The sequence below is a fragment of the Orbicella faveolata genome, unplaced genomic scaffold (genome assembly GCF_042242905.1).
Source record: "Orbicella faveolata isolate gen_17 unplaced genomic scaffold, um_ofav_v1 contig_1, whole genome shotgun sequence".
In the NCBI taxonomy this organism is placed as follows: Eukaryota; Metazoa; Cnidaria; class Anthozoa; order Scleractinia; family Merulinidae; genus Orbicella; species Orbicella faveolata.
Genome location: NW_028301536.1, coordinates 23,137,501 through 23,152,221, shown reverse-complemented (window position 1 = coordinate 23,152,221; position 14,721 = coordinate 23,137,501). Strand labels below are relative to the sequence as shown.

The window sequence follows — 14,721 nt, the reverse complement described above, 5'->3', positions numbered from 1 at the left end:
TACACTTAAGCCCTGAACAAAGGCATTAATACATTTAAGAACATGCACAGGGATTTGATTAGTTTGCATGATTCGCATAAATGAAAGTGTAGACAATCGAATTCATACGAAACGCATCACTATGAAAAGTTTTTGCAATAAGTTTAAGCATCGACCCATTTCAAACTAAGTAAGTATATCGCAAAGCTCACCAGCAACTGATAAATGGATCTGGAAAGGACTAATTTCTAAATGACTCCAGAAAAAATTTTGTTTCACATTCAACGCCGAAACACGCTTAATAGAAAGCTAGAGTCGAACCTTCCCTTACGGACACCTCAATAATACAACTAATACGAACACCTCTTTGTTTGCAGTCCGTACTACTGAGTTTTGACCGCAATTGGGAAATGCTAATAGTGGCAATAACGTTCGTCTTATCAGTTCGCTCCAAGAATCAACAAAGACAACGAATATTACTGTAAAAGTACCGCACCATTAACAAGTTTCTAGAAGCTGGGCTAACCTAAGGCCTTGCTCAGTGCCGAGTAACAAGCGAGAGTACGCACGCGCACAAGATAGTACTACTTACGGTCTACTTACATGTTTTGACTGCCTGTTTTCCTTCGATAAGGTAAACAGAGACCAAATATTTTTCTTTAACAAATGTGACCATCGCCGTCCAAAGTGACGACCCATAATAAATCAACGAAAGTTCCTTTTTGGCCATAAAAATATCATTGCAGCACTCACTGTGAATATGTACACAGAACAGATTAGGATTGAAAATGATAAATTAGATAAAACAAACTTAGAGGTTGGGCTCCCTGCAAGTACTGCCTAATATACCATAGGATACCATGCCGTAAAGACAAGAGATATTCGTTCTGGACAAAATTTTCTAACAGTTACGCAAAACGATTGAAATAACCACTCCTCCCCTCCCTCTCTCTCCCCCCGGTCCCAGGCTCATCTTTGAGTCATTTTCAATCGTTATTTCAATCCTCTTTGAGTCATGCACTCTTTGAGAGGCGAAGAGTGATCCGGCAGGGAGGAGTCTAGGAAAGAGGCGCACGTGTGCTCCCCAAACGTGAGCCTGCTCGCAAGCTACGACGCATACCTATATGGCTTACAAAGGGAGTAAACCCTCCCCCATGAAATAATCGGACCCCCAAAATACCATGGGATATCAGTTGGTATGGCTTCTATACAGAGCATCAGAAAGGTAAGTAAGTCCAAGAAAGGTGAAGCCGAAGATTGGATTTTATTTGGAGTGGCGAGATGGAAAAACCAAGCATTTAATTTCTACATTAAATATCTGGGAATCTGTTTCCTATAAACTGATCCAGTGTTAACTGGGACAAAACATCTACTCAGCTTGAGAACGAGGTCATATAAATGGGTTGTTATGCTTATGCTTGTGGGTCGCTAGTGAGGACCGAGCTTTTATGGAGTTTTCTTATAACGTCACGGCATCCATATAGGTGTCCCAAAACAAAGAAACGGCAGCCATCAGTTGGTGTCCCAAACCAATCAATCCTGTGGGGGATGAACTCTTTTCTTATGTAAACACTTTCTCTTTTATCGCTCTATATACCATTTAATGTTGATTAAACTGTAGCTCAGTCAGCGAGTGAATTATCAGAATCTTTAATTTATAATGCCACGTCCCATTCTTGAGCATTCTGCTGTTTCATTGATATGATTGCGCCGAAATGGCGACGCGTGCTACATAAATTAGCATACTTTTCCTCTAGAGACCCTCGTAATACCCATGGGTATTGAGCAGAGTATTTATACGCGTTCATGCCCCGAGAGGTCTGTTCAGAGTTCGCTTTTTGCCCCATCCACCTCCCCTCAGCGACATAAACCTCCATCCTGCTGCACTTCTTCGCATGCGCGGAAATTATTTTCGCCCATATCTTAGTATCTTCGCGTGTGCCATAGAGGGGCAGAATAACAATGAAATTTCCACTATTATTCAACAGCCGACAAAATCGTTTATGGCCAATCTCAGTGTTTGTCTTGATTCGCATAAATCCACTTTATTTGGCATGCAAACTTATTCATCCAGCCTTTTCTTTACTACATTGTTCACCGCTGTTCAACATGAAATATATTAACATTAATAACTTCAGTTGTACTAAGGCCTTTCCACCAAACAATTTCTCTGTCCATTCTACAATCTGGTCAGACCAAAGCAAGCGAACGTTTTTTCAGATTTTTATATGTTTTCTGATATATCGGTCGGAATAAAATGCTGATTCGTACTTCTTGTTATAATGGCGAATAAATCTAACTGAAATTGTAGGATATTCTTTGAAAATTAGTTGTCCTTCGGCCCGAATAATATATTTGATGTTCAACACCAAATCCGACATTTTCTATGTAAATATGTCGATAACTTGCGCGAAATTTGGTTATCAGTCATTCTGCTTATCCAAATTATAGTCTGTGATTGATTGCTATTGCTGATCCCTGTGTGGTTCATCAAGAAAACGAAAACGGTACTTTATTCTCGCACCAAATCTTGGGCATGCGCCGAACCGCGAAAATCTCCCGTAAAGTTTCAGAAAAGCAAAACGATTTCTTTCTGAGAAAGAATGATGGCTTTTAAAGCACTAAATGAGCATATTTTGAGCAAACAGATAATGAATTGAAGTGAAGTTAGACAGTAAATAAACTTTCTTTGAACTTTGTTATCGGAGGGAAATAGTTATGAATACAGGCAAACTTCAAGGGAACAACGATGGAGATATTTTTGTTGGAAGGTCCTCGTCTGTGCACAGTCTTTTATTTACGGTTATGCACTATGAATGAACTACCTCTCAGAAGTAAACATGTTTAAGGCCAAAAAATCGAACAAAAACTTCTAAAAACAACTTTGTCCTGCTTCATAACCATTTATTTCCCTTTACTAAGCATGGATTAAATTTACTTCCATAAACTTATATTTTAAGAAATAACCGCCACATCTTAACAAAAACATGGTGCTTATTCAAAGCGCTTTCAATCCATAACGGTACATCTGGGTCAGTAGGCGGGGTCTGGGGAGCTACTGCCTTGAATAATTTAAGCTGTATAGGTGTAACCATAGTTAATAGAGGGGAATGGTTATCAAACCCAACAAAGTTCTTTGTTGTATGTTTTTGTTCGCTTTTTTGGTCTTAACCGTGCACAAAACACAATAGTTGTTTACTCCGTACTGAGGAACTAACCAATAGAAAAGTGTTGGTTACGTAATTCATGCACGGTGTATGAGAGCACAAAAAAAAAAAAAAAGATTGTGCACGATCGTGGACCTTCCAACATAAATTTTGGCATCTTTGTTTGCTCCATTGATGTTTGCCCGGCTTCATAACCAGGCCCCTCTATTAACAATGTTGTAACGCGAAAGGACATGGTTTTTGTACCATTCTGCTCCGAAATAGAACAGAAAATTTGATCACTTAGGTTTGAATTAGGGCGTGTTTTACACTCTGGCCTGGTAATGGATTTGATGATTAGATCAAATCTCTATTTTCGTGCATTTCACGATTCCATTGGGTACGGGGGTACCCAAAACACGGGGATACCCAAATCACTGTGACACCGTGCATAGTTAGTAGAGGGGACTGGTTATGAGGGACGGCAAACATCAAAGGAGCAAACAAAGATGCCAAAATTTATGTTTGTCTTTTGTTTTGCGCTCATACATGCATGAATTACGTAACCAACACGTTTCTATTGGTTAGTTCCTCAGTACGGAGTAAACAACTATTGTGTTCTGTGCACGGTCAAGGCCAAAAAAGCAAACAAAAAAATACAACAAAGAACTTTGTCGGGTTTCATAACCATTCCCCTCTTACTATTAACTGTGGCCCGTGACACTGTTATTCCACCGTTGTTCTGTACCTTTGTTTGTCTTTATTCGTAAGATCCACTCTATTTGACAGGCAAAATTATTAATCCAGCCTTTTCATTACCACATTGTTCACTGTAGTTCAAAAGAATATATTAACAATGATACCTTCAGTAAGCCTTACAAAAAAAGTCTTGGTTCAGTTGTACTGAGGCTGCTCCGCCAAGGGTTCTCTGTTCATTCTACAAACTAGTCATACCAAGGTAAGAGAAATGTTTTCTTAGGTTTTTATACGTTGCCTTCAAAAAGTATAGGGGTGAAAATTTTATAGCTGATTCTTACATCATGTTTCCTGTTATACCAGATCTAACTGAAATTGTACGACACTCTTTGAACATTACTTGCCCTTCATGGTTTCTCACAATTTTCTTTGGCTGTTGAAATTCATCTCTCGATCGATTCATCCTAGGACAATCTTACATGTAAAAAGATATCCACATTGCTAAAGGATGATAAAATTTCTAGCTATCACTGATTTGCAGTCATAGCTCATTCAACAGAATGTTGATATTTCCAAACACATTGTAAAGTGAAAAAAGCCGATTTCCCAACGTAAGTGTACGATGCCACTTTTTTTGGCGCCGAAACAACGCTAATTATGAATGGTTAAGTTGCGAAAAAGACGAAACCATTTCTTTTTGAGAAATTAAGAATGATGTCTTTGTTAATCCCCAAATAATTATATTTTGAACAAACCCCAAAGTATAAGACAGTGAATGGACTTGATTTAAACTTGTTTCGAGTAATTTTTTTGCCTCGTTAGACTAAGAAATAACCACGCACCTTAACAACTCCATGGCGCTTATTGAAACCGCTGCGCTCTACAACGGGTGTAAGGAAATCGTTAATATACTGATTATGAACGATTTCTTTCTGAGAGAGCATTATGCGTTTGCCGAGCACGGCCAAATAATTTTCGCCACGCCCTCGTATACCACGACTGATAACCGCCGCCCCTTAACAACAACATGTTCTTTTAAAAATAATTGTCACAAAGCTGTTTGACCTACTAAGGACGTATTTCTCTTGTGTTGCTAAAATTTCAATTCTTATTAGTTTACTGAAATAATTGTTTTTCCTTCCAGTCAACATGACGTGCATTTATAAGATTATTTTGGCGATGGTCGTTGTCCAATTGGTGTTGGTTCTGGCCAAATCACGCAAGCATGAATATGACGACGGACTGTATCACTCCGATGACAATATGGAAAATTTCGTCTACAAAAGAGCGGGTAAGACTCTTCCTTACAATTGCAAACTTTTCTTCGTTCCCAGTAAAATAAGACATTCTCACCCCTACGGGAACTAAAAGCGACCTCATTTGTCGCACTAACATAATTACATTGTTTGTCTCCGTGATCCTAACTTGGCAAGCAATGCACGATGCAGTGTAACCACACATCGCACATTAAGCGCGCATGCTTAGTAACAAAATGAACAATTGCATGAATTTATTGATGCATGATCTTGGAAGGTTAGCCACTAGTACTGCCACTTCCACGGCCACTGCCACTACTACTGCTAGAGAGAATAGACACGCAGTACCTTTACAATAAAGCTATAGTCGGGCCATTGCAAATTCAACGTTAAGACCATTGCATTATTAAAGGCGGCAAGGTTCCTCATAAGTTCCTCTGCCATTATTTCTGCCTAACCTCTAATGTTCTGTTAACAGAAAGCTGCACCGGCATCGCGCCTAAAAAACGTAAAGACTGTGGTTATCCAGGAATAACCGCAAAAGAATGCAAAAACAAAGGATGTTGCTTCGACGACAGCATTAGAGATGTTAACTAGTGTTTTCACAAAGGTTTGTCTTGGCCTGGAATGTCAGTTATCTCCCGCCCGAGGGTTAGGTTGAGGACGGGAGATGAATGACATTTCAGGCTAGGTTTGTCACGTCTCCTTAATTGATATAAACCAACCATCGCCAGCACACTGCAATCTGTTCTGTTTATGTGACCATTTTCACTTCGCTATTATTTGGAGGTCTGATACTGATCGTGTGCTTGTACTTTGTAGACCATTTTACAGCTGTCTGCTCGGTGACCTGGGTTCCGTTTCTCGAAGGTCCGAAAAGTTTTCGCACCCGGACAGCCATAGCAAAATCTCGAAGCTTATGATTACAGAGCTGTTTTACTCGCGTATTTTTAATATGAACATATGCTCCCTTCATTCAAGAAGTTTCAGGCGTATACACTTCGCCGTTCTTAGATACAGATGAACTAAGTTTCCGGGGCTTTCGAGAAACGGGCCCCTGGCTTTGAATGGCAACGAGGTTGGAAGTGACCTTGTTTTGATACAGGCCTCACAGCAAGGTCACCTCCAGTCTCGCTGCCATTCAAAGGCCAGGTCACCTAGCAGACAACTGTAAAATGGTCTTTTTAGTTGTTCTTGTTTCAAAGACCATGTTTCTTCTGCCTCGTCCCAAGGTACCGTTATATTTCGTTTGGGAGGTGGAGCGCGGTCCTTGATGGTTGGCCTGGGAGCACGGAGATGAGTTAAATCTCGCTTCGTAGTGTACACAACTGTGATTGACTTTCCTATTTTTTCTGTCTTTCCTTTCAAAGAGGAATTCAAGTGTCACTCTTGTCGTGCCGATAGTACGGCGACCGGCGAGAAAAAAGAGGAAGTGTGCAAAGAGAAGCATCCCATCTGTATGACAACAACAGGAAGAGAATATCTCCTTCACTGCGCGGATATGGAGTATTACAATGTGGCAGAAAAATACTGTGAAACGATTGTGAGGTTACTTACTGTACCGAGTCATTGTGTAATTGATGTCAATCAAGGACCCTGGCAAGCGCTTTTGGTAGATTTGATGTTTTTCATAACTCGGCTTCTAGCTGCTTCTGATTGCCAGCGCCATTTGTAAACAGTAAACATTTACGTACTCAAAAGGAAAAGCAGAAAAGAAATCAAGACTTGCTGAAGATAACAGCCTTTTTTGTTGTCACGGCACTGCTTTTCGGGAAGGCCAGGATGCGGGAAGCGGGAAGCAAAGTGAACAAACGAAGGAACAGGTAGGTTTGGTAGCGGAAAGAAGAGAGACCTTGCAACTATTCGAGTCATCAGTTTTTTCCAAGCTATTTTTGGAATCTCTTTTTAAAGCGTGTTTTAGAGCGAAAACGAGTTTAACTCTCATGTTCAATTTCTTACAAATGAAGACCTTGTCTTTAATCATGGGCAAATTTACTCGCGAGTCGAGGACACCAGATACTGTGCCTGTTCGCAGTGAAATAGTGTTTTGATCCAACCTCGTACTCAGACTCTCCGTGACTAGCAGTCAAAATGCTGCCGACCCAGGACAGTTCTCATTGATAGTTCAAAAATATTGGACTTCCGTTTGAATAAGCCATATTCGTACTCTCGGCAATTAAAAATTCGTATCTGAAAAGACTCTCCGCATTAGCCTCAGTTACAAGCTTGTTCCAGTCCAATACCGAGAATACGAATATAATCTATTGCGCATGCCTACATGTAACTGAGAAACACGTAGTTGAGGATTCGGTCAGAGTTAATGCGGTCACTTCCACGACATTTGACTTATCGTCAGCTCGTTATCATTGTCATAGCACGATTAACAAACTACAGCAACTTAGTAACTCGAATGACTGCTGCTATAGATCTCCATCTGACACTGACCGGTATTCTCGTTTCCAGATCTCTCGGAACAAAATCAACAGGCCGGAAACCAGTCGTTTGACGTACAGTTTACAACAGTACACAGGGTGAACACTGGGTACGATCCAATCTATAGCCGTGTAGTTATATAAGAGTGTGATGGTTCTGTGAGAGTAAAGTCTTTCCCGAGAGCACAAAACCGTGCCACCTAACCAGAGCCTAACGCAATAACCACTAAGCCAACACAACTTTACTTGAATCACTAAACCCCATTGTTTTCTTTTCGTGAAATGACAGTGTCACTAAGAGACTAAAGTCTGGTTTTCACTAGCGACGCAAGCACAAGCGCAAGTACAAGCGTAAGCAATAAGGATGACCCAAGTGAAAACGAAATTCGACGCAAACACAAACACAAGCAAAATCATCCGAACATTCCAAACTGTTTTGGCGCGAGGTAATCTGGATCCAGTATTTTCATTGCCCAAAAATAACCACGTGTGGTAAATATCCTTCTGCTTGCGTTACACCTGAGCGGTATTTCGTTTTCACTTGTTGCAGTACAAACGCAAGCGCAAGCACAAGAAAAGGAAAAATTTTGATCCTTGTGCTTGTGCTGGCGCTTGTGCTTATGCCGGCGTCAAGGCCGTTTTCACGATGAAATAAGAATTGTGTTTGCGCTTGTGTTGGCGCTTGTGGTTCCGTCCCTAGGGAAAACCAGGCTTAAAGAACGACAAGGAGAGCATTTCTACAACATTTATAACACTTATATTTGACAAATTGGTATATAATTTACAATTGGCTGTTAGATTCTCACATTATGTACGGATCACTACTATAATTAAATTAACCTTTCAAGTTTTCTTTTTACACACTTAGATACGTACAATGTTCAACAGCGACAGCGTGAAGTTACGTTCTGGTTAATAAGAACAAAAACAAATCTTAATTCTGTAGGGCACTTTATCCCCTTTGGATTCCTTTGGCTGATATTTCACCAAGTACCAAGGTGGAACCTCTTTCATTCCAAATGTGCTCTGAGGAAGTCGTTGTAAGAAATCCTCCCCGTCATGTTTTTATCGTAAAATGAAAAGAGGTGGAAGAACTCCTCTTCGTTTAAGTCCATCTTGAATTTTCTCATCATCTGCCTGAACTCAGGAAGTGAACAAGTACCGGCGCCGCTTTTGTCCAGCGCCTGTGGAGAGAAGAAGACACGTTGACGCTTGAGTTAAAACATTTCATCATCATCGTGTCGAAATATAGGCTTCCTATCCTAGGCTTCCTATCCTAGGCTTCCTATCCTAGGCTTCCTATCCTAGGCTTCCTATCCTAGGCTTCCTATCTTAAGCTTCCTACTAGGGAAATGACGACAACAACAACACCACCAACAACAACAAAGAAGCCGAAGACGAAGACCAGAACAACAATCATCAGACTGAGTAGACTGTTTATCGATAACTTTGTATCCGATACTGATTTGAAATTTAGGGTTCCTGAACTTCCAACTTCCGAACCACCCGCCTCATAAAGGTACATTTTGACACAAGACTGAGAGGACCACAATCTAGCCGTAGACAGCAGTTTTATCCTTACTCGTCAACGTTGAGTATGGGAATCAACGCTGTTCAGGTATGTTTACAGCTCAGTCTCCAAACACATGTGGACACATGGTGGTCTCATTGTCTCCAAGCTTCTGGTACCCTTTCAGGATGACAGCTCAAAGCAACGGTCAAAACAGGTCAAACGTCGAAATTCACACAGGACGAACAAAACAGAGCGAATGAAGTTCATGATAAGTTCGACGTTTGACTCCAACTGACTAAATTCGAATTAAGTTCAACGTTTCGACTCAACGGTGGAGCTTTACCCGTTTGGATCGACTCAAATTGCAATTTAGTTCGTGCCATGTGAAGTTGGACGGTTGACCTGGGCTTAAGCCACAGAAGTGCTGACACAACTCATAGTTCAACAGCTCTGCACCAGGCCATATTTTCATAGAGGCAACGGGAAGGGGGGGGGGGGGGACCGGGGGGGGGGAGGGAGCCTCGCTTCCAAGGCTTTTTTTCTATTTAGAATGACAAAAACCCTGAGAACGTGGCTGCATACTAAGAAGGAACACAACGAGTCAAGGTACCAAGCCGAGCACGTGACATGAGATGCCAAGCCTTACCCTGAATGCCCTTCTCATTTCCTTCCAGTCGCGCCGGATTGGTGCCCGAATAGTGGCCATGAGCTCAATCAAACGCTCACTCATCAATCCTGGGCTCGTCTGAAACACAAATCAATCTGATAAACGACAAATTTGAATATAACACTAACAAAGAACATGAAATTAACATTCAGTCTGGTATCAAACGGCAAATTTTCTCCATTAACAAGAAACTGAGAGGTATACACACTCTCAGATGGGCATACGAACCGATCACCCTAATAGGTCTGTTTCTGCCCTGAAAGGGGATTTCAAATCCTAAAAGTGATTGACTAAAGAGCAGCAAAGGGGTAAACTCCATGAATAAGCTTTAGAGTATTAGAGAGCCATAAATAAGTGGGCGGTCATACATGAATTAGAAAGTCAAGCCTATAGCTATTGTAATGATAGCGATCGTGTATGATATGTATTGGCACACGAAAGGTAAGCATAAAAGAACGGTTTTCAATTGAGAGTCCTGAGACTAAAACCAAATTATAACATAACTAAAGCAAAGCGCGCGCTCTGATTGGTTAATTTAGCATCTACTATTTGCCCATGGGTGTACGCTGCTGACGTGTGTGCTAATGTTTACAAAGCAAATCTTTTGACAGACATTGTTTCCAAAGTAATGGCCGACGTTCTTCTGCTAGAAATGCGAAACTGTCTTCACAGTTGTCTGAAGATGAAACTTTATCGAGCTACTGGTGTGCAGTCGGTTGTCATGAATGAATTTTCGCGCGCTTGTTTTCTCTTGTCATGTAAGACTACACGAACATTTTTTTGTGATGTAGCTCAATAAAAGGACTTCTGTTGTTCCAATGTCTCAATGTTATGTTATAAAACAAATGGTAAACGCCATAGCGTGCACTATTGAGTTATGGATGCACTTGGGAGGTTTGCTAAGCACTCAAGAAGCTAGAGTCGCACTCGGCTATCGCCTCGTGCGACTCTTACGCTTCTTTCGTGCTTAGCAACCTCCCAACTTATCACACGTTTGATGGTTTCGATGGCGTCTTAACATAAAAGATTTTTCAACATCACTCAGTCACCACAACTTACTGGCACTCTGGTCGGCTGCAGTTTGGGCCTGGCGAGAGAACTGCTATCTTGAGACTTCAGATTTAACACAAAATGTCGCATAAAATCTTTGTACACGATCCTGAAAATAGAAAAGGAATGCACAGTTAATTCGATACATAAATAAAAGAATGAAAGAAATAAAGCTCTGTATTTCACGGGAATCTCAAGGGGATTTTCAGGTCTTCCTTCCGTTAATGTAAGAGCACAGTTCAATGAAGCTGAGCCACTGAACCTTGACAGAAAAATTTATTTCTTGAACTATTTTACACTGCGCTCGATCTCATCAATAATGTATCAAGTCTGAAACTAAAAGCAAGTCTGATTCCTCAGCTTGAGTTCCAAATAAGAACAGAATTTAAACAGTGGAGAGAGTTTTCACATTTCACCTTTCCAAACACCTCAAATTTTGTAGGAAAATACTCAGCTGCGTGTTGCTTTTCTGTGTTGCCTTACGGTGTTTAGAAATGAGATAAGACAACCTCCCGTATCTAATATATTACTTTACATCTTACCCTCCTCTTTCTTCATTGCTGTGTTTCTTCCACAAAGATAACAACTCGCTTGGACCAAGATGAATATCATGCTTCCATAAAACATCTTTAAAAAGACAGACATTAATATTTATTTCACTGGAACGTAATTTATATGAATGAAATCAACTGAACTGCCAATAGCATGATGTAATGTGAAGATGTGGTCAACGCGGTTGTGTTTTGCTGTCTAAGTAGATCTAAGTAGTAAACCTGTGCACATCAGCTTTATTTAAAAAAAGGAAACACTTCTTTAAAGATAGCAACGCAATTTCGTGCCACAAGATTTACACAAAACTACGTCCCGAAGAAAAGGGTTTCAAGATTTTAAGCTTTTACGGAGGTAAATCGATACTAGGTTTGCAATATTTAACATTAAATTGTCTAAATTGTAGCAACACAGTCACACATGTAAGTTGTTTCGTGGTTGGCTATGGTATGGACTTCATCTGAAACTTCAAACACACCTTTGAGTTGCTCAAAGCTGACCGTTCCTTTGTTCCCATTGTCAATGTTTCTAAAGGATTTCTGAATGTGCTGCCAGCGACGACAAATCTAAAAGTAAGATTGGATAAAAATCTGAGCAATTAAGTACGACCGAGATGTTTTATCGAGCAAATAACCCCTACAGTGAAATAACGACAAAAACACAAAAAACTGAATGCATATCATTGGTCGAGAGCATGTGCAAAAAGTACGTGTCAAACAAATGATCGCTGTAGAGTTTTTTCACATGACGTCACGGCGGCCATGTTGTTGTCCCAAACCAATCCTGTGGGAGCTGAACTCTTTTCTTATGTAAACACTTTGTTTTGTTCCAAATATTTGCATGTGTGCTGGTCACGTGACTAACAACGCTCTACAGTTTCTTCCAGCAGAGATCTGCCATGTCATACAACCAAAAAGGTTATTGGTTAATTCCAAAAGGCAACACATACATCAATTGCCAGCCACACGTTCCTACAAAAGTTTCCCACGTACTTACCGCGTCCTTTATATTCCTCTCTACGTCACTGGCTGAGGGGGGCGGAGTCACGGTCTCAGGTGATGGAATCCTGACAGGCGAACGTACAGGGGACACTGCGGGCTCATACGACGCCTGAAACAGAAACACCAACGTCATAAAAGCAAAAATGCATAGCTGCGTTTGAAGTCATCCTCTTTTGGGGAAAACAATATACTACTTGATTTGATCAGTTCTTCTCCCTCCCTCTAACCCCTCCCTTCCACCAGTCGATTTCCTTAGCTGACTCCTAAATGATCTTTTTGCAGAATGTCGCACTTAGACTACACTGCCCTATAACATAAATGACTAAATAACAACATTTATGCAGGCTAAGTTGAACTCTAATATAAACAGAGAATATTCATGTGAATAAAGCCGACACAAGATTACCTTCCACTTGGATATAAAGATTTAACCAAGCTTAAAAGCGGAGCTCCTGATTAAAAGAAATTAACCTGGCTTGAGCCTGCGATCAGTCGAAAACCAGTACCTGGTCAGCGGTTAACTTAAAAACAAAACATGTGACCTCCATGAGGTGTAAACCTGAGCCACAGTACCCGGCAGCGCCTTTTAACGACATTGTCCTTATGCTTTCTCATAAAAATCTGATGTTGCTTTTTAACGTAACTTCCAATCCACAGGAAATTTGTCTAGCAAAAGGCGCTACTCAACAGCAACTTACTGCGTCTGTTGATACTTACGCGCTAGTGAAAACCAGGTTATGGGGATTACACGAGCTCTGGCAAGAGATCTTCCCTGATCTACTTCCTTACCTTTCTATCACGTGACTGTGGCGATGTTGCAGATGCTGCACGCGACACATCAGGCCGTGTGGAAAATATCTTAAGGAAATCCTTGTAATCTACGGTTCCATCCGGGTTCTTTGGAAGTTTATTCCAAATATAGTAAAACTGATCGCTGGTCATACGGAACGCATGCTCATTAAGGATTTCATGGAGAGAGCTGGCGCTGACTGTACCGCTGTGATGTGTGTCCCCATCTGTGAACGCCTAACGAGTTGTAAAAGAAATGTTTTCAAAAAATCGCAGCGAAAACGCATAATACGAAATTTAAAAGATCTGAAAGAAAATCACCTAGTTGGGGTTACATTCTTTAGACGAAATGGCCCAATGAAGACACCAGCCTCCAAATAACGAATAAACATTTATACTTCAAGGTGTTTTAGGAAATAGCCCAAAGAAAATACGCGAGCTGACTGGTTTAAAATCGTGTTTCTACTGAACAATAGATTATGAGCTCGAGATTTCTATTGCGTGATGGTTGACGAGGGCGCAGCCCGAGTCAACTATTACGCACAGAAATTGAGAGCGAATGATCTAATTGTTTTAGTATATTAATTTTCTACTTGTCGTTAACAACTCTATCTGAATCTTCTTCACAGACACCTCGAAAACACAAAGAAGTGGCCGTCATTTTGTTCACAACCACACACTGTTCGGCTACTCACCATCTACAGTAGAATAGATAGTGAGTAGCTTAGCCAATCAGAGAAAGCCATTCGTTATAGAACACTAGTAGATTTGTACTAAAACCCGATAGACACGGTACGTGTTTCTTTTTCTCAAATAAAGATTCACCTTAGCAAGACTGTAAAATCTGGCCACTACAACTTCTCGGACTCTCTTTTCAACCTCGGCTTCACTCATTCCACGTGGTCGTCTCGTGACGTGGTCAGCGGTTTTTTGGCGTTTGTCAGATGAGGGATATAAATTCTCCAGCCACCTGCGACTGGCCTGGGAATAGAACAGAACATACAGGATTGCATTTTATTACACGACTAAGTTAGTTCAGAGGGCCAATAGTTAAAATCAACCAATCAGGTTGCTCCTTTGCCGGTCCGATATTCTCTAACTATTGGACCGGAACGATCCCGCACGACCACTCACAACCTTTCTGGTAGTTAGATGGCTTACGTTTCTGAAAGAATTTGCTTACAAATAAAGTGCTCCTTTTCCTCTACCTCTCTTTCCCTTATATTTTGTTTAACATCCGTGATCGGACTAGACGTGAGTGCACGCCTACTCGGCTCCCAGTGAGAATTGCGTGTTTGAAATTTGCGTTGTTTTTTAAGTCCCTGATCGTTGCATTTTTCTGAACATTTTCAGTTCTGCGATAAATATCTTATTTACCAAACTTGCATCGGACCGTACCGGGAGGATATCGGCCTTCGGTCTTTTTTGTACAGACCTCGCGGCGCTCGGTCCGTATTATCAAGACCTCGGGCCGATGTTTTCCCAGTACGGCCTACGCGCTTGGTAAAACTTAGACTGGCTTGTGAATGAGAATTTATTTCGCGCCTTTTCAGTGTGTAAATCTCAGTATGTATATACTAAATAAGATATATATAACACCCGAGGTCCCGCTGGATTGGTAAACACAAAAATCGCATATCCAT

At 40.9% G+C, this 14,721-nt stretch overlaps 1 protein-coding gene across 1 annotated transcript in view; it reads right to left on the bottom strand.

Annotated features, from left to right (window-relative positions):
- Nucleotides 1-8,243: 8,243 nt before the first annotated feature.
- Nucleotides 8,244-14,721, bottom strand: part of LOC110054600 (EF-hand calcium-binding domain-containing protein 6-like) — a 39,309-nt gene continuing 32,831 nt past the window's right edge. The window contains exons 30-37 of the mRNA XM_089296352.1: nucleotides 13,904-14,059; nucleotides 13,079-13,315; nucleotides 12,285-12,398; nucleotides 11,767-11,854; nucleotides 11,282-11,366; nucleotides 10,749-10,848; nucleotides 9,669-9,767; nucleotides 8,244-8,693 (exon numbers count right to left, since the gene is read on the bottom strand). Coding sequence (XP_089152478.1) covers nucleotides 8,520-8,693; nucleotides 9,669-9,767; nucleotides 10,749-10,848; nucleotides 11,282-11,366; nucleotides 11,767-11,854; nucleotides 12,285-12,398; nucleotides 13,079-13,315; nucleotides 13,904-14,059 — 1,053 coding nt within the window. The 3' untranslated portion in view covers nucleotides 8,244-8,519. The remainder of the gene's footprint in view (nucleotides 8,694-9,668; nucleotides 9,768-10,748; nucleotides 10,849-11,281; nucleotides 11,367-11,766; nucleotides 11,855-12,284; nucleotides 12,399-13,078; nucleotides 13,316-13,903; nucleotides 14,060-14,721) is intronic.